Source organism: Haliotis rubra, unplaced genomic scaffold (genome assembly GCF_003918875.1).
Source record: "Haliotis rubra isolate DU_JTF1 unplaced genomic scaffold, ASM391887v1 Scf410, whole genome shotgun sequence".
In the NCBI taxonomy this organism is placed as follows: Eukaryota; Metazoa; Mollusca; class Gastropoda; order Lepetellida; family Haliotidae; genus Haliotis; species Haliotis rubra.
In genome coordinates, this window is record NW_025767092.1 from 33,540 (window position 1) to 56,244 (window position 22,705).

The window sequence follows — 22,705 nt, forward strand, 5'->3', positions numbered from 1 at the left end:
TAGATCATCGAGGGATTCACCAGGACCTTCGCGAACCCACAGGTCACCCTACAGGCACAGTTCGTCGGGCTATTTACCACGTCGATCTCCTCGCCGATTTCCACGCAGATCCCCACACAGGTCTCCACGCAGGTCTACGCGCAGGTCTCCATGAAGGTCTTCACGCAGGTCGTCAGCGAGCGAGCAACGCCTCCATTACAGTCCAGTTAGACGGGACCTTCGTGATTTGGCTGCCTTCATGGGGTTAGAGACCTCCCCTGTCATCATTGAAGACGAGGGCGTGGCAGCCAGGCGATTTTTACATAGAGTTCTCAACGATGGCAGTCACCGAGTCGGCCATTGCTTCATTTCCTTACAGACACGGTAAGGGTGTCAAGATCGTAGGATATAGATACAAGTTCTTGTATCTCAAGCACTACTCTCTCCGTTTTTACTACGAAGTAGCGGAATCTGTTGGGTTTTCGCACGTCAGCACAAGACATGACATGCAGAGAAAAAATTACAACTACGCCCACTACTGGTCTTCATGAATATACAACCGGACGATCCGGAGAGGTTATAACCCATATCTATATATGGTGAACTCCGTATGAAGGAGGGTTGCAGACGCACCTAATTAGCGGGTCGCAGTACAAGACGCATCTCTATGGGGACGCATCTCTCCTAGAGTGGGAGCACACCTTGTCAACAATGTGTCAGCTGGGATATGGACCATAGCAGAGACGATCTGCACTTCCATATGCTGGAAATGAAAGCAGCAATAAACGCCATACTCCACCGGATCAGCTTTTTTATAAAATGCTCATCTAACGGTACACACAGTCACCTCCACAGTGACGGTCTACATCCACAGAAGGATCAACAAAGTTGGCGAACCTTCTGGACCTCTGCTTTCAGTTGATCAGTATAACAGTCAACCTGACTGTCCACAGCAGAGTATGCCACATTCCAAGAACCAAGAATGTGTTAGCAGATACACTATCCTGTCCAACGCAGCCATTCTCAACAGACTGGATGCTACATTCAGAGATCTTCAAACAGATCATATAAGAGATGGTTGAACCTTTAAGAGACCTCTTCCCCACAAGGGTCAACTGATAACATTCATCTCACCAATACCAGATCCACGGACAGGGGCAACGGACATGCGAAGCATCTCCTGCCTAGGACTAAACACTTACGTGTTTCTCCACCAGCTCTAATACCTAGGGTATTGCAGAAATCAGTCAGGCGAGAGACCCACAACTATTTGGGGCACGCCTTTTGACCAGCGAGAATATGAATTCCTATTCTCATACAAGACCTAGGACTGCCTCTACTGCAACTACCAGAGTGTACGAATCTACTAGTACATCCTCACAGCCCTGCTGTGTTATTGCTGGAATATTGCTAGAAGCAGCATAAAATCAAACTCACTCACTGTCTCACTCACTGTCTCACTCACCCTCTCACACTGCCACCTCCAGCGCCATCGAGTAGGACACCCATCAAGACAAAGAAGATTGATGGTAACATCATGCACATCCCCCTTGGTTCACTGGCAGATGACCCACAGCTTGTGACGGGGGATCCAATTCGGTGCAGCAAGTGTGATGCTGTCCTGTGTCAGACGTCAGTCCTTGTTGACGATGGAGATACACGACAGTGGACGTGGTCAGTATGGAGCAACTTCTTCATTGACACATTTTTCAACAGTCTTCAAAATTGATAAGGGACCATTCATAGGTTGTCGGGGTGAAGATGATTATTATGGAGAAGCATGTGCAATGTGAATCTCCCCCCAGATTTCTGTACAAAGTAAGTGACACCCCAACCCCTACCCCCAACCCCCAGCCATAACTTATGAACAGTCCCTAACAGAGCAATATGTGATGTTATTCTACTTGTTAATGAAGCACTGGGAGTATTGGTTTGAGAGTTAATAAATTATTATCAGTAAGGTTATTTTCCCCAGTCTGGTTGTTTTTAAGGGTCTGATTTACATTGAATATTTTTTCTGACGGAATAATATGCCATGTTTCTACAACATAATTTTCATTTAGAATTACATTAGATATGAGATCACATGGAATTGTGTTCTACCTTTCAGTGAGTACTGCGGTAAAGAGAACAAAAAACTAGAAGTTACAGCAGAGGAGATACCGAAAGAGTTGATGTTTGACTACATGTTGAGTCCAGCAACCGAGAAAGAAGAGAAGGAGAAGGAGGGCAAGGAGGAGGTTGTCCAGAAGGTCACGCCAGGAATTATTGTGTACTGCATGGATATCAGCGGCTCAATGGACTCCAAAGCAGCTGTCCCAGAACTACAAGGTGAGATGCCCACAACTTCCAGATTGAGTTACATCAGGCCTTGTCCATCAGAACTTGCAGATGGAGTTAGATCAGGCCTTGTCCATCAGAACCTGCAGATGGAGATACATCAGGCCTTGTCCATCAGAACTTGCAGATGGAGTTAGATCAGGCATTGTCCATCAGAACTTGACTTGCAGATGGAGTTAGATCAGGCTGTGTCCATCAGAACTGACAGATGGAGTTACATCAGGCTGTGTCCATCAGAACTGACAGATGGAGTTACGTCAGGCTGTGTCCATCAGGACTGACAGATGGAGTTACCTCCAGCCGTGTCCATCAGAACTTACAGATGGAGTTAGACCAGGCCTTTTCCATCAGAACTGACAGATGGAGTTAGATCAGGCCGTGTCCATCAGAACTGACAGATGGAGTTACCTCCAGCCGTGTCCATCAGAACTGACAGATGGAGTTACGTCAGGCTGTGTCCATCAGAACTGACAGATGGAGTTACGTCAGGCTGTGTCCATCAGAACTGACAGATGGAGTTACGTCAGGCTGTGTCCATCAGAACTGACAGAAGGAGTTACCTCCAGCCGTGTCCATCAGAACTGACAGATGGAGTTACGTCAGGCTGTGTCCATCAGAACTGACAGATGGAGTTACCTCCAGCCGTGTCCATCAGAACTTACAGATGGAGTTAGATCAGGCCTTTTCCATCAGAACTGACAGATGGAGTTACGTCCAGCTGTGTCCATCAGAACTGACAGAAGGAGTTACCTCCAGCCGTGTCCATCAGAACTGACAGATGGAGTTACCTCCAGCCGTGTCCATCAGAACTGACAGATGGAGTTACCTCCAGCCGTGTCCATCAGAACTGACAGATGGAGTTACCTCCAGCCGTGTCCATCAGAACTGACAGATGGAGTTACCTCCAGCCGTGTCCATCAGAACTGACAGATGGAGTTACGTCAGGCTGTGTCCATCAGAACTGACAGATGGAGTTACGTCAGGCTGTGTCCATCAGAACTGACAGATGGAGTTACGTCAGGCTGTGTCCATCAGAACTGACAGATGGAGTTACGTCAGGCTGTGTCCATCAGAACTGATGGATGGAGTTATCAGAACTGACAGATGGAGTTACTCTCCAGTCCATCAGAACTTACAGATGTAGTTAGATCAGGCCTTTTCCATCAGAACTGACAGATGGACTTAGATCAGGCCGTGTCCATCAGAACTGACAGATGGAGTTACGTCAGGCTGTGTCCATCAGAACTGACAGATGGAGTTACGTCAGGCTGTGTCCATCAGAACTGACAGATGGAGTTACGTCAGGCTGTGTCCATCAGAACTGACAGATGGAGTTACCTCCAGCCGTGTCCATCAGAACTTACAGATGGAGTTAGATCAGGCCTTTTCCATCAGAACTGACAGATGGAGTTAGATCAGGCCTTTTCCATCAGAACTGACAGATGGAGTTAGATCAGGCCGTGTCCATCAGAACTGACAGATGGAGTTACGTCAGGCTGTGTCCATCAGAACTGACAGATGGAGTTACGTCAGGCTGTGTCCATCAGAACTGACAGATGGAGTTACGTCAGGCTGTGTCCATCAGAACTGACAGATGGAGTTACCTCAGGCCGTGTCCATCAGAACTGACAGATGGAGTTAGATCAGGCCGTGTCCATCAGAACTGACAGATGGAGTTACGTCAGGCTGTGTCCATCAGAACTGACAGATGGAGTTACCTCCAGCCGTGTCCATCAGAACTGACAGATGGAGTTAGATCAGGCTGTGTCCATCAGAACTGACAGATGGAGTTACCTCCAGCCTGTGTCCATCAGATGACTTAGATCAGATGGAACTCCATCAGGCCTTTCCATCAGAATTGACAGATGGAGTTAGATCAGGCGTGTCCATCAGAACTGACAGATGGAGTTACGTCAGGCTGTGTCCATCAGAACTGACAGAAGGAGTTACCTCCAGCCGTGTCCATCAGAACTGATGGAGTTAGATCAGGCCTTACCTGGACACAGCCTGACGTAACTCCATCTGTCAGTTCTGACAGATGGATCTGTCAGATCTGATGGACACGGCTGGAGGTAACTCCATCTGTCAGTTCTGATGATGGAGTAACTCCATCTGTGAGTTCTGATGGACACAGCCTGACAGCTCCATCTGTCAGTTCTGATGGACACGGCCTGATCTAACTCCATCTCCTTCTGTCAGTTCTGATGGACACAGCCTGACGTAACTCCATCTGTCAGTTCTGATGGCCTGACGTCAGTTCTGATGGAAAAGCCTGATCTAACTCCATCTGTCAGTTCTGATGGACACGGACACAACCCATCTGTCAGTTCTGATGGACCTCAACTCCATCTGTGTCCATCAGAACTGACAGATGGAGTTAGATCAGGGACTGTTACCTCCAGCCGTCCATCAGAACTGACAGATGGAGTTAGATCAGGCCGTGTCCATCAGAACTGACAGTTAGAAGGAGTTCAGAACTGACAGAAGGAGTTACGTCCAGCCGTGTCCATCAGATCTTACAGATGGAGTTATGTCGGCCGTGTTCATCAGAACTGACAGATGGAGTAACGTCCAGGCGTGTCCATCAGAGCCCTCTACATATTTTCCTCTGTAGTCTCATCTGTAGTTTCCTCTGTATGTGTTCCTCTGTGCATGTGTTGCTCTCTACGTATGTTTATCTGTATGCATTTGTCTGTATATGTATGTACCTTTTTGGAACTGAGCAGTTACGATACAAGATTTATATTTGTCTAAATATCTGTTTCTGTGTTTCTTTAATAGCGGCATGGAAGCAGGCTCGAAGTGGAGAGGAGCTGGAGGCAAAATCTCGGCTGGAGTGCATCAAGGAGGCCGTGATGAGGTACATTTCATGACAGTGAAACAATAATTTTGGATTTTTGTATAGATATGGTATTTCATCATGGAAAACATAATAACTGACAGATATTTTTTATTTTGTGTCGGATAACATGTGATCTGTTTAAGTTAATGTCTTGCTATCTGTGAGTGAAAATGTCAACTTGAGGCAAATTGATTTTGAACTGAACACAAGACTTAAGAAGCTATGAATTGAAAACACAAAGTAAATACTGAAACATTATTAAAACATGTGTTTGCGTTAACTGAAATTTTGAAAAGATGTGTTTTTGTGCTTTAGGGATTAGAATCCATACAAGGACATTGTTGCCTTTGACTATTTCACAACTAAATATTCAGAACAGCTTAATTATATTTTGTGGCCATTTATCCAGACATCAAACAGACATTTGCATATGCATTTTTTCAGTTTACAAGTATAAGCATTTGGAATAAAGTGACAAACATATTTTTATAATTTACATTTCTTATCTGTTACAGACAAGTAGAGCTGTTGAAACAAGAGCAGCCTGAAAAGCAGGTCATGTTGGTCCTCTTTGACTCACGTATTGAGATTGTAGGCGATGGGACTGGAAGCAGCAAGAAGGTCACTGGAGTTGACATGAATAACTTCGATGCCCTCATCATGGAGGGCCAAAAGCAAGCAAAGAAAAATGAGATCAAACCTCTGCGACTTTCTCACGAGTGAGTGTTGGTCTTCGCAACCATTTTAATACATGTAAATGGAAGTGACCAAATCATAACAAATCTCTGCTAAAAGCAGAGTCAAATGTACAATTGCGGCTATATCACTAGCCTATATTTGTTTCAGCAGCATTACAGTTGTATGATGTTGTTTGTAAACAAATGAAATCTGGAATAGACAGTCCAGTGATTTCTTTGAGAGGCATTTTAGAAGTTGTATAGATGAAGGAAAACCAAGTTCTATGGATAATCAACTTCTTTATTGCAATGAGTGCGACATTTCGGTATAGGTACTAACACCGTTATCAAGCAAGTGATGGCTTAGTACCTACACCAAAACGTCACACCCATTGCAATAAAGAAGATGACTATCCATAGAACTTGGTTTTCCTTCAGTCCAGTGATTGTCTCCATGCAATACAATGACATAGCATGTAATACATGTTATTTTTCCTTATCCTGACTCATGCTTATTGCTTGTCTCCCTTTCCTTCCGAATGCTAGTGGAACACTTGAATCCCCTTTTTGAAGTTCCCTAAAAAAGCGGACGTAAAATCACTTACCAGGAGTCATCTCCCCTCCCCAGGTTCTGGCGGGAAACGGCGCCACCTGTCACCCATGCTCCTCAATCTCCCCTGATTCGCCCGAGTGGGCGGTTGTGAGAGCACCTGGTCCGCTATACGGCATTATATCCTTTTATTATTGAGGCCCTTCTTCTAAATTAGCTGTATAAGGCTTTAGTTAACGTTTACGTACAATATTTTACGGAATTAATTCTCAAATTTCTCTGTTTTATGACGTTTTTACGTGACTGTTCAGATTGTTTACAATTGATGAAATCTTGTTCTGGTTGTAGGTATAGATTGTCTGCTGTTGATCCACATAACCTATGTCCTAATTGCAAGCCCGTATGTTTATCTGACTCTCGTTGTCAGTTGTGTTTTCACCTGTAGGATATTGCATTTTATAAATATTCATTTTATCTGTCTAGACGTGCAAAGGACAGGTCCAGACGAATTTACATGACATGTCTAAACCGGCTAAGCTTGCAGAGGACTGGCAGTTGGTGTCTGTCAGATTCACCATTCCAGTGGTCTATTGAGAACGTCTACGGAGGAGGTCGCTGCCATAGACATGGCGCCAGGAAGAGGTCATCTACATCTGATAATTCCTCTTCGCAGTCTAAGAAGACTAGGGCATCATCTTCCCAGAGGAAGAAGTCAGCTACAGCTAAGACTTCGTCGAAGTCTCCACATGGGGCAACGCAGAAAACAAGGCCTTTATAGCTGAGATCGTCCCTCTGGATGAAAAAGATGTCTACGATGAGCCGCCCATCCTCATCCCTGAGATCACATCTAAGAAGAAGACGAAGGCGTCTTCTACCGTGACCACGCAGGACAACCTTTCAACGCAGACGTTCGGCAGAGAGGTTCAACGCCCCTTCGGAAGAAGCCTCATCCGTCTCAGATGCGTCGTCATTACCACAGACAACACAGACCTTCAACCCGGGCGCCTTTATGCAGCAATTTACCCGACAGATGTTGGATCTGATGGAACAACGGTTCGCACGCGAGAGAGCTGCGACGAACCCGAGTGAAGGTCAACTGAGCTGCACACCACGTCCGTTGGGAACCAACGTCCTGCAGAGAGTACATGAAGATTCCACGTCCGCACGAATATCTGGCAGCCATACCAACGTAGAACCTGCACCGACTACGTCCGGCGAAAGGACTAGACGTTCACCAAACCCACGTAGATCATCATCGACTTCAGATACGGACAAGCGTAACGAACCTGCACGTAACAGTTCATTACCAAGAAGAGAATCAACACCCGTACGAAGGCACAGAGAGTTTTGTCACAAGACTCCAACCCTTGACAAAGCAGTTCACCTACACGTAGGTTCGCGTGAAGGCGCGCACGATCATCTCTATCTCCACGCAGGTCCCCACGAAGGAAGTCACGAACACATTCACGAACGTATGGTTCACCATGAAGGTCACCACGCAGGTCTCCATACAGATCACCACGCAGGTCACCACATAGATCGTCATACAGATCTTACAGATCTCCTCGTTCAGACGACACTAGAAGACATCTATCCTCAGAGCAGGAAGATGACGGCGGAATTATATTTTCTGACTCGGAAATCAAGTCATGGATGGCCAACGGTTTGGAACTCGTATCACCCTCCAAGGAGACCAACGAAGCACTATCGTACTTGATGTTGAATGATGATATAGACACACTTACGATGCCACCTATCGACCCTGTCTCAGACATTCCAGACAACCTCAGCACAGCCTTCAAGAAGGCAACAAAATACCAGACTCAGAGTATTCCGTCATTCAACGCAAAGAAGTTCTCTCTACACCATATAATATGGAACCCTTCATGAAGGCCCCAGAGATAAACGAGAATTATAAGATCATCAACGACACTCGGACGAAATCTTGCAAGATAGAAGATGAAAAGCTGGCACAGTTAGACACAGTAACCAGACAAACCTTCTTCGGCCTAGCCAGGTCAAGAGCTATCAACGAGACCCTCATCTCGAAGTTTAAGAATTCAACTTCAGAGGGAGACCGAATGGTTTATTCAGCTCTACTTACACAGAAAAAGGATCATCAGTTCATGTCTGAACACCTATCATCCATTTCTGCAGGCTTAACGTTATCAAGAAGGTAAGGACTGTTATCTCCCTGTACTTTGAGCGAGAAATTTACCAAGACACTCTACAGAGCCCCTTGGTCAGCACCATTCATCTTCGCAGGAGAAATTGATGAAGTCGCCAAAGAAGTCGCTAAAGATTCCAGAGAGGTGATGATGATCAAGTCTATCAATACACTGGCCAGTGTGATACGTCAGACCTCCCAACGTTATTCTGGCAAATCGAAGTTTGCAGGCATCCAGAGAGCAAGGGATAAGAAATTAGGCAACACTAAAGGGAATAAGGATTCTTTTCGTCGCCCATCGGCAGCTCCAAGAGGTAACTACGGAATAGGTCGGCCCTTTCGAGGTGCCAGAAGTTCCAGACGAAGAAAAACGGGTTCGGAACGACTGGAGTCTTCCACCCCCAGCCGTTCCAGTACAACCTTCACAAGTGGGTGGACGTCTGCAACTCTACTGGAAGAATTGGGGAATTCTTCAAGACGACTTCGTATCTCAGATTCTACGCAAAGGTTACAGGATACAGCTACAAGCAGTACCACCAGTAACAATCAACCCATTGGTTCACAACTACGCTGCAGACCAGAAGGGAAATCTACTAGAAGCCATCACATCTCTACTAGAGAAAGGCGCAATAGAAGAGATAAAACACTGCGTCACACCAGGTTTCTACTCCCCAATTTTTCTGGTACCAAAGAAAAACTCCAAAGAAACAAGTTCCGACTCATTTACAACATGAGGAAGTTCAACAAAGATTACCTGCTAACAACCGCAAAGTTCAAGATGATTCATCTTCCATAACCACGACTACCTCGCCAGCATAGATTTACAGGATGCATAATTACACATCCCGATCCATCCGGAGTCAAGGAAATATCTTCGATTCCTGTTCAACGGACGTCATTTCCAATGGAAGGTCCTGCCATTTGGAATATCGTCGGCCCCCTGGTTGTTTACTCGAGTGACAAAGCCCATCAATATATATCTACATCGTCGAGGTCTACGCAGTGCGTTCTACCTAGACGACGGGATTCAAGCTCAGCAAGATCCCAGTCAACTCAGACTGCAATTGAACTTCACCATTAGACTTCTCACTCAACTAGGATGGCTAGTAAATCTCCTCAAGTCGGAACTAGAGCCTACTCAGGACTTACAATTCCTAGGAATACGGCTTATAACAACGAAGAATCGCATTCTCTTTCCAGAGGATCGTTGGATCAAGATACAACAAATGATCTCTCAAGTTCTACTCTTTTCGTTACCACTACGAGAATGGCAGAGCCTATTAGGTCTCCTCACGTCAGCTCAAGACATGACGCACAGAGGAAGACTACAACTGCGCCCACTACAGAGATTTGTGAACACTCATTTATACAGTCTGGACCCCTTCGAAATACCAGACAGACTAAAACCATATCTACTATGGTGGACTCAGAAGTCGAATGTTTGCGGCGGAAATTACTTAATAGAGCCGGAGTGCAACGTCCACCTCTACTTAGACGCATCACTGCAAGGATGGGGAGCACACTTCGACAACGAAGTGGCTGCCGGGAAATGGTCGAAACAAGAAACGAATCTGCAGATCAACATGCTCGAGATGAAAGCAGTAGTAAATGCCCTACTACATTGGTCCAACATACTAAGAAATGCATAATTGATGATCCATACGGACAAGTCAACAGTGGCGTTCTACATAAAGAAACAAGGATCAACAAGATCTTGGAATCTCCTAGACCTCAGCTTTCAACTCTTCAACATAATAGACAATCTGAACATCTATGTGAAAGCATTTCACATTCCGGGAGCCAAGAATGTAATAGCAGATGCGCTATCTCGACCACATCAACCATCCCCAACAGAATGGATGTTACATCCACAAGCATTCAGGTGCATCATACAGACGATAGGGTCTCCACTCGTAGACCTATTCGCCACAAGATTCAACAATCAACTTGCAACATTCATCTCTCCAACTCCCGATCTGCAAGCATGGGCGACAGACGCTCTAAGCATCCCATGGGAAGGACTAAACGCGTATGCGTTCCCTCCGCCAGCGTTAATACCACAGGTATTACAGAAAATCAGGCAGACAAGCAACCTACAACTGATTTTGGTCGCGCCTTACTGGCCAGCAGGAACGTGGCTTCCCGTTCTCTTACAAGAACTCGGAAAACCATCAATACAACTTAGTTTGGTCGAACCTACTAATTCATCCTCACACCAAGCAAGTTCACAAGTATCCCAGATCATTCCACCTACACGTATGGAACGTATCACGACTTGCTTGTCGAAAAGAGGATACAGTAGCTTTCTGCAGATCTACTCGTAACTTGTATGACGATAAGTGGCAAAGCTTTGAGAAATATGCATCGAGGAAAGGTTTCACAGCAGTGAAAGCAACACATCCTCAAGTGGCGGAATATCTTTGTCATCTCAGACAAATAAAGAGATTAAAAGGTTCTACATTATCTACATACCTAGCGGCTCTCAGATCAGTTATCACCATGAAGACAGGCGTGAAACTGTCGAAAGTGCCAGAGTTACTGGCCTTGCTACGCTCTTTTAAACTGGAAGAACAACAAAGGAAATTTAAAGCGCCGGCTTAGGATCTCAACGTGGTATTACGATATCTCTCCAGTGATGCGTACGAACCACTAGAAAGAAGTTGTTACGAATTTCTTACACAGAAAAAGCTATTTCTGATCGCCTTGGCAACAGCGGCGCGCATGTCAGAAATACATGCTCTGGACTTCGAACGAATACGTTTTGACACATGTCACAACATAGTTCATCTAGGATTGAGATGGGATTTCATAACCAAGAATCAACTGCCAGGTCAACCGGACAGACAATTCCCCATCCCAGCATTATCTACAATGCTTGGACCACAGGATATTCAAGACTTATCCTTATGTCCAGTCAGAGCACTGAAATTCTATCTACAAAAGTCTAAAACCAGGACACGCATATTCAAAAGCCTTTTCATCCCCATATCGTCGGAGACACCCACAGAGATCTCACGTACTACGATATCAGTTTGGATGAGAGCAATCATACTACGAGCCTACAAGGCAGCAGGACTTGAGCCTCCACGAGCCTCCAACCCACACGAAGTTAGAGCATTGGCTTCTACACTCGCTCTACATGGAAACTGCTCAATATCCACGATCATGGAAGGGTGTTTTTGGAAATCGTAGACAGTATTTGCTAACCACTACCTCAGAGATATCGCTACCGAGGATGTCTCCGGTATCCACCAGTTTGGGCCTCTGGTTGTAGCAGTGACAGCTGACGGTCCCACAAAGGCTCTGAGATGTATCTGGCCCTTTTATCGCATGTCATGCAAAGCTCATACTCCAAGGCTAGAACAGACTAGCATGAATATTAGACCCTGTACTTGTAAGGAATTACTTGTACACGGATAGGGTCGCTGCTCCACTTATTACGAACATCAAGAGTTGGAGTTATTGAAATCCACATGTACGGTTACAGAAGAGTTTGATATATTATGGTCCCCCCAATTTACCAGATAAAGTTCGACATATGGATCAACAGCAGCAGCAGTGCCATCAGAAGTTCCCATGGGGGGTAAATAGGACGTAAATTCATCACTAAGGAATCCAGAAGTGGCTTGACCCACCACCAATTCCGTCGGATTCAACAAGCAATAAGAATGAGTCAGGATAAGGAAAAATATGTATAATTCAAAATGAATTGTGGATAATTTCTTGCATGATGAGACTAATGATAGGAAAAGTATAAGGCTTTATTTAACATGAAATTCACATATTTTCCAGCAATTTGATGGAGAAGGTGGCAGATCTTCACATAGGAGGATCCACAGCTCTTGGCCCTGCGCTAGCAATATGTGCTGGATTTGTGAGTGATGTGCCTTCGTCAGAGATTGTGCTATGTACTGATGGGGCGCCAAACTCTGGAATTGGTTCGAAAGCTGACAATATCCGTGACTCATTCTATACAAAGGTAAGCTGCAAATCATCTGTAATAATTACTGGTACTAGACCAGATTTTCCATCTCTTAGAATAAGATTTTTTAGTGTTTGTTAAGATAAAGTAAGTGGGTTTAGTTTTATGCCACTTGTAGCAATATCAAGGTGGGGGACAACACAAATGGGCTTCATACATTGTACCCATGTTGGGAATCGAACTCGGGTCTTCGACGTGACGAGTGAACGCTTTAACCACTAGGCTACCCCACCGCCCCTGTTTATGAAGATCTCATGACTACATCAAAGCAGATAAGATCATCATGTGAACTTTATTATCAGGCAATCAGCGTTCTTAGCATGCAAAATAGATTTCAGGCAAGCAGATCTGATTTCTGTGTCAGAAACTCTTAAAACTGAATATAGTGAAGGAAATCCCAATTAGAAAATGTATTGCTAAGATATTGTTGTGGAATTTTTACTCTCATTATATATATATATATTCCATAATGAGTAAAGTCTTAGATCAGTTGAGGAAGGGAAGTTCATCCTTGAGCACGATCAACATTTGTTTGTTAGCAGGTGTACTGTATTTTCAATAATGAGCAAAGTAGTGGTATTAATTCTTCATTGATTCATTTGTCATTTTTTGAATACTTTGAAAAGGAATGTAACCTTATAAATTTTATCCACACTCCTAATTCAGAATATTCATGTTCCACAATGCAGACTAAAAGTGAGACAAGCGTGAACATAAACATAAGTCAGTTTAGCTCCTGCTTGCTGTAGTTTCTCTATTATACATTTGTTTATTCTTTGTAATTCCAGATCGGCGGATATGCACGTTCAAAGAATATTGTCATCAACATCATGGCAGTGGAGGGAGAGGCTGTTGGGATGCAGTATGTTAGTCCATGTGCACTGGCTTCAGGCGGCACCATCAACGTCCTCAACCCCATGGAGATTGTCAGGCAGCTGCGAGTTATCTGGCAGAACAAGGTCGTGGCTTCATCAGTTCATGTCACTTTCCTGCTGCATCCATCGCTTGTGTTTGTTGAAGAAGGATATCCAAAGGTAAGGGGGACCTGTCATGTTCTGGAGTGTGTTTAATCATTTGAGGACACTGTAGTTCCGTGGCATGTTCCTCTGCAAGCATGTTTCTCTCTCAGTGTGTTCCTCTGCAAGTATGTCCCTTCTTTACATGTGTTCCTCTGTACATGTGTTCCTCTATATACATGTTCCTCTATACATGTGTTCTCTGTACCTTTGTTCATCCATATGTGTTCTTCTGTAATGTGTTCCTCTAATACACATATTCTCTGTACCTTTGTTCATCCATGTGTTCTTCTGTAATGTGTTCCTCTATACAAGTATTCTCTGTACCTTTGTTCATCCATATGTGTTCTTCTGTAATGTGTTCCTCTATACATGTGTTCTCTGTACCTGTGTTCATCCATATGTGTTCTTCTGTAATGGGGGCGGTGGGGTAGCCTAGTGGTTAAAGCGTTGGCTCGTCACGCTGAAGACCCGGGTTCGATTCCCCACATGGGCACAATGTGTTAAGCCCATTTCTGGTGTCCTCCGCCGTGATATTGCTGGAATATTGCTAAAAGCGGCGTAAAACTAAACTCAGTCAGTCAGTCAGTCTTCTGTAATGTGTTCCTCTTATACACGTATTCTCTGTACCTTTGTTGATCCATATGTGTTCTTCTGTAATGTGTTCTCTATACACGTATTCTCTGTACCTGTGTTCATCCATGTGTTCTTTTGTAATGTGTTCCTCTATACATGTGTTCTTCTGTACATGTCTAATCTTCTGTTTTCTTCACATGTGTTCCTCTGTAGTAGTATATGTGTTCCTCTCCTCATGTGTTCCTCTGTCCATGTGTTCTTCTGTACATGATTTTCTGTTCATGTGTTCCACTGTCCATGAGTTCCCCTATCTATATATTCCTCTGTGTACGTATATTTTCTGTGTATGTATGTTCCTGTGTACATATGTTCCTCTGTGCATACGTTGGTCTGTCCACGTGTTCTTCTGTGCATGTGTTTCTTGGTATGCTCCTTTGTACATGTGTTATCTGTACATGTGTTCCTCTGTACATATATTCCTCTGTTTATAAGTTGGTCTGTCCACGTATTCCTCTATGCATGTGTTTCTTGGTATACTCCTTTGTACAGGTGTTCTCTGTACATATATTTATGTTGGTCTGTCCACATGTTCCTCTGTGCATGTGTTCCTTGGTATACTTATCTGTACATCATGATATTCCTCTGTACATATATTCCTGTACATATATTCCTCTGTACATACGTTGGTCTGTCCGCGTGTTCCTCTGTCCACATATTCCTCTCAGTGTATGTTCCTCTGTTCCTCAGTTCCTCTCCATGTATGTGCCTCACCTTGAATTCATCTGCATGTTGCAGATGCTTGAATCAAAAATAAAATGTTGCATGTTCACACATTGTTATCCCTTCTTGTTCTGTTTCAGGACTGCAGTAGGTTGGTGAAGGAGGTGGGCAATGCCCTGAAGGACTCGGACCTCACTTTCAACTTCAAGCTCAAAGATTCGAACAATATCCCAGATGTTGAGGAACTGCCTTTCCAGGTACTTTTTAATTCAGAACGGGGACTCCAAAGCAGAAACCCTCCCTACTCTCCCACGCTGTTTTGACAAAAGACGAACACACATATTCATACGTTCAAAGACCAACTCGTTCACTCTTTCCCTAGAAAAAAAAAATACTGTATACCGTGAAATTTTCAAGGTACTAAAATTTAGAGGTTTGACACCCCCAGAGCTTTCAAGGTGATTTAAATGTCGAGTTTTGGGGACCTAAAATATATAAATATTTTAGACAATTTTAATTTCGAGGTTAGAAGAAAGTGGCCAGAAACTGAGAAACATCACTTGCTGGACCAATACGCACTGAGCTATCGGCAAAACTCCTAGTAGCCAGTGATAAATGCTGTCTGACTTATAACTACAGGTATACCAGTCCATGGCAGCAATAATAGTAATGAAAACAAATGTTTGATCCTTTGTTGTGATAAATGACTCATGAAACACTCTGTCGGCAGAGTTCAAACATGACGCCATTTTTTTCTCAGACAGTTTTGTTTTCTTAACAACTAACTAAAAGCATGTATGCATGGGTCTCTGCTGAAACTATGTTGTTGTTAGAAAGCTGAGAAGTTGACCTCAAAGAGTGACATCAAGAGTATTGACAGTTGGTTTGACTTCACATGTAAGACACTGATTGGATTACCCATTCTTTTTCAGAAGAAGTCCTCCTTGGGGTACATATAAGCATTAAAATGTCCATTTTAAATCCTACGACAGTTGTAACTACATTTTTAATAAAATATTTACAAAACAAAAAACTCGTTTTGTCTTGTGAGACCACCCCTACAGGGCCCCACCGGACCAACACAGCCAAGAGCAGGTAACTCTCGCCGTCTACCTCGTACCTCACTTTTCATGCTGTCGTTCTGTTGAATAGACGTGCGTGGTGTTCGTTTCGAGTTTGCTCTCCTACCGATACGATGAGTGTAAAAGAGTCTCAATCTGTATGTATGGTTCCTTTCTCTACGCACGGGCGTTAGATGGACGTCATATGTGGATATTTTCATTCATCTTTTGTTGTAACTTTGCCGTGGGTTCTCTGTTTTCCAGCCATGTGGCAGGCAAAATGGCGGACCGCGATCGTGGTTTCCTTGCTATATGTTCTTGGTAGCTTGTAGTAGGGAGTTCATATATTATGTTTGCATATTATATGGTAGGCTTGCCTAAATTCTCTTTCTTTCAGCGAATTTGTGGTAAGTCGTTGTTGAGTAATTTTGATAGTGTTCGCTTCAGATCACCAACTTTACTCTATCACTAGTACACGCAGGGGTGGCTAGCCTTTTTCTGCTTTGCATTGTATGCTTAGTATTTAAATGGCTGTAGCTTGTAGCATTTATATATCGCCCGCGGCGGATTATTCTTGCTATTACTTGTGTTTATGTGTTTGCTGCTTCACAGTTCCTGCTAGTAACACTGGCGTGGTTCTGTTTGTTGCAGTTTAAGCCCTGTGCGTTGTGCCATGCACACTACCGCCACAGGATGGTTATAAAGTGTGCCTCCGGTGTTTAGCCGAGGGCCACTCCACGGCGATCAAGGATCCTCATAATAAACGCTTTTTGCGTCAATATTCCTGTTACATTATGTTGTATTATGATACATATTTCATACGCTTACACACAACGCGGGCTCATAGGCCGAGGTTGTGTTTTTGTCTGGGTTTCTGCGCCTCGCGGCGATTCTTTCCGACACGCAGATTTTATGTTTTTCACTAATCTGCTTCAGGCGGGGGATAATATTTGATAAAAGGTTTCTAAGGAAATCCCTTTATCGTTTCCCCCGCAAACAATGTTGCTGACTTAAATATGACTCAATTTGCTTCACTATTGCAGCAACATATTCTTCAACATAATGTCAATTCGATGATTGATAGCGCGATGTCCGGGCTCCGTAAGGAGCTCGGCTCGCAAAGTGTTGATCTCGAAGGTAAGTTCACCAGGTGTCGTCTGTGGTGAAATTCCCGCCCCGATTGACACGGTGCTGTCTGGGTTCCGCAAGGAGCTCAGCATGCCTGTCGTCGGGGGTGGATCGGACGCATCTGGGGGGGTTGGCTCGGGGACACCTCGGCGCCACGTGGTCAGTCGGGGTTGCCCGGGAAACCTGTATATCGGCAGGTTCCTCTCGGCGCCCCGGTCTGGGTTCCACTGAGCTGCCGATCACCTCGGCGCTCCTAGGTCTACCTGTGTCCACCAGGGGCAACCTGCATTGCCAGGCTACTCCCTTGTGTCTCGGGACTGCAGATCGGACTAGCACCGACCTGGGCTTCGGCCCCGGTACGGAGCAGATCCCCGGCGCTGTTAGCTCAGGTCTCGGCCTGATGTCTATCGATGCCCTGGCCAAGCGGCCGTTGAGTGTGACGAGCTGCCGATCACCTCGACGCGCCGAGGTCTACCCGTGCACTTACACCAGGGGAGCCCTGCATTGTCAGGCCACTCCCATGTGTTGGGGATCGGGGTTCGAACTCGAACCGCCGACCCGAGCACTGACGTACATACATGTGTATGTATGGGTATTTATATAGCGCTATAGGCTATGTTTGACTATACGCTCAGTGCGCTTTTGGAGAGTACTTGGGGAAACCTGATTTATCAGGCTACTCCTACGTGTCTCGGGATCGGGGTTCGGTCTAGAACAGCTGAGCTTCGGCTCTGCGGATTCTCTGAACCCCGTGGGTAGCGCCGATCCAGGCTTCGGCACTGGTAGGGCGCAGATTCCCGACTCCGGTAGTTCAGGTCTCGGCCTGATGTCTATCGACGTATTGACCTAGATGCCATCGAGTGTGCCGGGTGTGACTGTCACCTCGCCGCTCCGAGGTCTGTCTGAGTGCTTGTGAAACCTTGATTGTCAGGCTTCTCACATGTGCCTCGGAATCGGGGTTCAGGCTCGTACAGTGGACAAGTCGATTTGAGCTTCGGCTCATTTCGCTACTTTGAACTTACTACTAAGTAGGTTCGTCCCTGAGGGCAAGTGCGAGATAGAATCGCGGCTGTGTTGCCTCAGGTGTTGTCCATGTCGACTACCCGAACCGTTGGAGTTCGCCTCCCGGAGGGAAGACTGCTTCCAGCACGGCATCCGGGACAAGGCCTCACACTCTCCCTTAAGTCTGCCGTTCTTTCCCCCTTCACAGCTCAACGCTGTATGCTCCACTGGCGCATCTCAGCAGCTGCTGAGGGAGCTGGTGGAAAGGGGAGAGAGCCCGGGTGGAATTTTTTCGTCGGCGACTCTGGGCTGCATCTGACGGGGCAACTCTCATCTGGCTAGGGACTGCATTGTAGCTGTGCCAGTCAAATGATGAGGGCGGTTATGGGCATATACCGGGACAGTTTCGAGGAATACGGAAGTCTGTTGAGCTTCGCTTACTTCCTCAGGTGCCCAGGCATCGGCAAACGTTAAGTTGCCGACTGCTGGGAATTACTATATTCTGCCGCGAACACCGGGCGGAGCGACACACTCCTGTGTCGGCTTCCCGAGACGGCGACAATACCTCGCGCCCAGATCCAGTCTTTGCTGGGCTAGGCAACCAGTGTGGTGGTTTCCAATGGTCAGGAATATGTGGGTTTGACTCCACTTATTTCATAGTTGCCATTACGAACGGAATGTTCAGACCCATTCTCATCTGAGAGTGAACAAGTTTATAGAGGTACTGTCCTTCAAGATGGAGACACCGCTACCGGTGATCTCATCTGCCGAGACAGGGATTGGCGACGCCAATCGACCTCGAGGTCGCGTACCTCCTTGTTCCATTGCACCCTGATTTCAAGATTTACCTTCGGTTTCTTGTTTGACGGACGTGCTACCAGTTTCGTGGTGCTCTCCTTAGGCTACATTACGGTGCCAAGGGTGTTCACCAAATTGAGGTTTATTACAGCTCAGATAGCCAGATCGCAGTGCCGGTGTTGTCACCCGTACATAGGCGACTGACTCATCGTGGTTTCAGATAACTGTTGAGTCTGGGGACCTCACGATCAGTTACGAAACTGGGCGGAATTGTCAACCTCACGCAGTCAGATGGACAGACGTCAGGCGTCTCTCCGAGGGTCCCCACCCCTGGAGACACCGTCGCTCTCAGTCCAGCCAGATACATCCCTACCGGGTTAGGGCGATGTTCTGGGTGACCTGCAGCCTCTTGAGACGAAGTCACAACCTGCACATCAATGTGCTGGAATTGACAGCAGTCAGGTTGGTGTTCGATCCCGCGACGCCGGATTCGAATTACCTCTTCGGCCAGACATTCTCACTCTGCACGGGCGCCACACCCGAATCCTCGGATTCACTGGGTGGCTTGGCCTCTGTCGGGTATAACACACAGAATTCCTGCAACCGTTGCAGACACAATTCTGCCTGGGATTAGACACCCGCTCAGTGTGTTGATAGGTGGGGCTGGCTGGTGGTGTGCAGATAGGGGATTTCATAATCCCTATTCTGCGGACTTAGTTCGGATATTGGAGTTACTATAACCTCGCTTTTGGTTGAGAGCCTTATGACCTCCACCATTGCCGGGTACTCCATGGCTATTTCCACGTTTCACACCTCGTCGATGGTGCTCTGCCTAGGCAGCATCCTCTCATACATCGCGTCAGTAGCTGGCATGAACAGGGTTCGACCGCCTTCGTCGGCGACCCAGCCCACCTTAAAATTGCCACTTATTCACAATTGGCTGTCTGGCCCTAATTTTTCAAGTATATCGTCTCTCTCACTTCACTTGTTGACGTGGAAGACGACTTTACTTGTTGTGGTGAACTCTGGTAGAAGGGTCGGGTACATCCATGCGATTCCCACTGACCCGACACTGACAGTATTTTATACTGATCATGTCCGTATTCGACTCCGGGATACCTACCACTCTCAGTGCGATATTGCTTTCCACGCTTCGAGCCGCATGTCACGTGACCAGGTTAGTGTAATGGTGAGCCAACATATGTTCGGCTACGCTTTTCGCTATTCAGGGGATTTTTGTACGCTTACAGTTTTTCCCTCTTCCCGAGCCTTCGGTATTTGGGAGTCTGTGTTGATCAGCTTTGTGGGATGGTGGCCTACACTTACCCTCCTCACGCCGAGAGTGTTTGGTGGGGGTGTTTTTCACTCGTACAATGCATGGCGTTTGTACTCGTTCGATTTCCTCAGAAAGTTTTAGCGAGGCTAATAATTTCTCTGGGTTTTATCGAGGTCCCGGCAAGCCCTCTTCCAAACAGGGGCTGCATTCGAGCATTAGTTGGCAGTACTTATTAGCTCGACTCCTGGGTTATTGTCTTTGTAGCGTTTAAATTTTTTACGCTTTCCCTACCCTTATACCTCTCGCCACGATTGTCTGGCTGGGGCTATATTAGGGTTGGGAGTTGTTTCGGCATGTCCCCATACATTCCTTCCATTGTAATGGTTGGGGGTTTTATGTCATTGATATTGAGCCAATTGACATATAAGCTTGGGCTCTCTAGTTCCCGCCCGTCTGATTGACATCAGCGGTCAGGTGGCTCGGTGTTTTCTATTTCCGTATCGGTTGTAGATTTCACTCCACCACGGGTTTAGTTGTTGCCAGACAGAATGCCACTCCCGTCTCAAATATCTTTGGGAGTCTGTCATATGCTTATATGTACCCCAAGGAGGACTTCTTCTGAAAAAGAATTATACAAACCTGTAGAGGTTATGAATTCTTTGAAGAAAGTCCTCCTTGGGGTAAGGCCACCCGCCTCCCCTCATTCTGTCTGACACGTTCAGCATGAAAAGTGAGGTACGAGGTAGACGGCGAGAGTTACCTGCTCTTGGCTGTGTTGGTCCGGTGGGGCCCTGTAGGGGTGGTCTCACAAGACAAAACGAGTTTTTTGTTTTGTAAATATTTTATTAAAAATATAGTTACAACTGTCGTAGGATTTAAAATGGACATTTTAATGCTTATATGTACCCCAAGGAGGACTTTCTTCAAAGAATTCATAACCTCTACAGGTTTGTATAAAATTTTTTAAATGTTATTCTGGACCAACAATTACAATTAATAGTCTCGACACCGCATTTCTGTTGTTTGTTTATTCAGGCCATTCAGGGTCATTGAACGATACGATTAGGTGTAGACAGGCATTACAGAGTTAATGCGCATGTCAGGAAGTCATTGGTTGCCAGCAGTTGAAATGCTTATCGATAGGAAATCTTACCCAAAGGTTTGAAGTTTGGAAAATTCATGGATATAATATTTTCGAGGTTGCATTTCGGAACCTCGAAAACCTCGAAAATTTCCCTGTATGTGGTATTCCCCAAAATTACAGTTCAAAGTCATCACTCTCAAGTTACAGCTCTCGCATCATTACACCCTAATAACCCCTCCCTTTATCACACCCATTAATACTAAAAAGCAAAACGAATCCCCAAGTTCAACAATTTTTTCTCAGGTTTTCATCCTAAGTGTTGTAGTACTGAGTTCATACATGTTCAGTGCTATTATGTCCACCCGTCAAGATCAGGGTTAGAATTGGTCTTCAGTAACCCATGCTTGCTATAAGATGCGACTAACGTGATTGGGTGGTCAGGCTCGCTGACTTGGTTGACACATGTAATCATATCCCAATTGCGTGCCTCGATGCTCATTCTGTTAATCATTGGATTGTCTGGTTCAGACTCGATTATTTACAGACAGCCGCCATATAGCTGGAATATTGCTGAGTGCGGCGTCAAACAACAAACCAACAACCACGATGTCCAAGGATCTTAAAAAGCACACTGTCACACATTTGTTACAATATTTTGGCCTATATTATACATAATGGGACATATGCACTCACTTTAGCTTCCTATTGATGCAATAATAGGCTTATTATCCCTTACGACTTGCCTGAAATTGATAATTGAAACTTCGAGGCGAACAGCTTCCAAACAGAGAACTGCTTAAGGGGTCTTCTTTGACAAGGACCTGTTGACCTTCACCCTCAAAGTAGAACACTGCAGATCCTACTATTATCTTGGACCTAATGAACTGAAATTAATAACTCTTTTCTCTGGTTTAGGTTCAGATCACCTACACCCGCAAGAACGGTATGAAGTGTCTCCGTGTCATGTGCAAGAGCCACAAGTTCACCAAGGACAGGAAGGTGATGGAAGAGGTAAGGAAATCCTTTCATGAAGAACATGCGTAATCTATGGAGGAACTAGCATATAATATCAGAACAAGAGAAGTAGTTGGTTAGTTTAGTTTCTCAGTGAAGTTGCCCCTCCAAAACTATTTGAGGTGGAGAACTGATAAATGTCTAAAATGAGTTAAAATTGGCATCCCAAGTTATTTTATTACAGAGTTATGTCCCTTCCTTAGTGTAAAATGTGTAAAAAAGGGATAAGTTTTCTTAATTACTATTTGAACTTGAGAACTTAACACACTGATGTCACTCGCTTGTTCGCTCCGCCCAACCCAAACCAACCCCCCCATCCCCCAACCCAACCCATGACATGGCTTTAATATTGTCTGTGTTTGAATACACCTTCCTGTTGTCATACCTGGTCTCATGCTTCCAGTCACCTGGTGCTTATCAAGAGTCATAATTCACAACGTGTTTACAAAGTATTTTGCTATAAGAGGATGATCACATCTTTCATGTTTGTGTT

The 22,705-nt window shown here is 45.3% G+C and overlaps 1 protein-coding gene across 1 annotated transcript in view; it reads left to right on the top strand.

Annotated features, from left to right (window-relative positions):
• The first annotated feature begins 317 nt into the window (after positions 1-317).
• The window catches only part of LOC124288056 (circularly permutated Ras protein 1-like), a 56,155-nt gene continuing 33,767 nt past the window's right edge, over positions 318-22,705 (top strand). The window contains exons 1-9 of the mRNA XM_046724626.1: positions 318-363; positions 1,467-1,653; positions 2,090-2,310; positions 5,101-5,179; positions 5,677-5,880; positions 12,348-12,534; positions 13,326-13,571; positions 14,990-15,106; positions 22,114-22,209. Of these exons, the coding sequence (XP_046580582.1) occupies positions 318-363; positions 1,467-1,653; positions 2,090-2,310; positions 5,101-5,179; positions 5,677-5,880; positions 12,348-12,534; positions 13,326-13,571; positions 14,990-15,106; positions 22,114-22,209 (1,383 nt within the window). The remainder of the gene's footprint in view (positions 364-1,466; positions 1,654-2,089; positions 2,311-5,100; positions 5,180-5,676; positions 5,881-12,347; positions 12,535-13,325; positions 13,572-14,989; positions 15,107-22,113; positions 22,210-22,705) is intronic.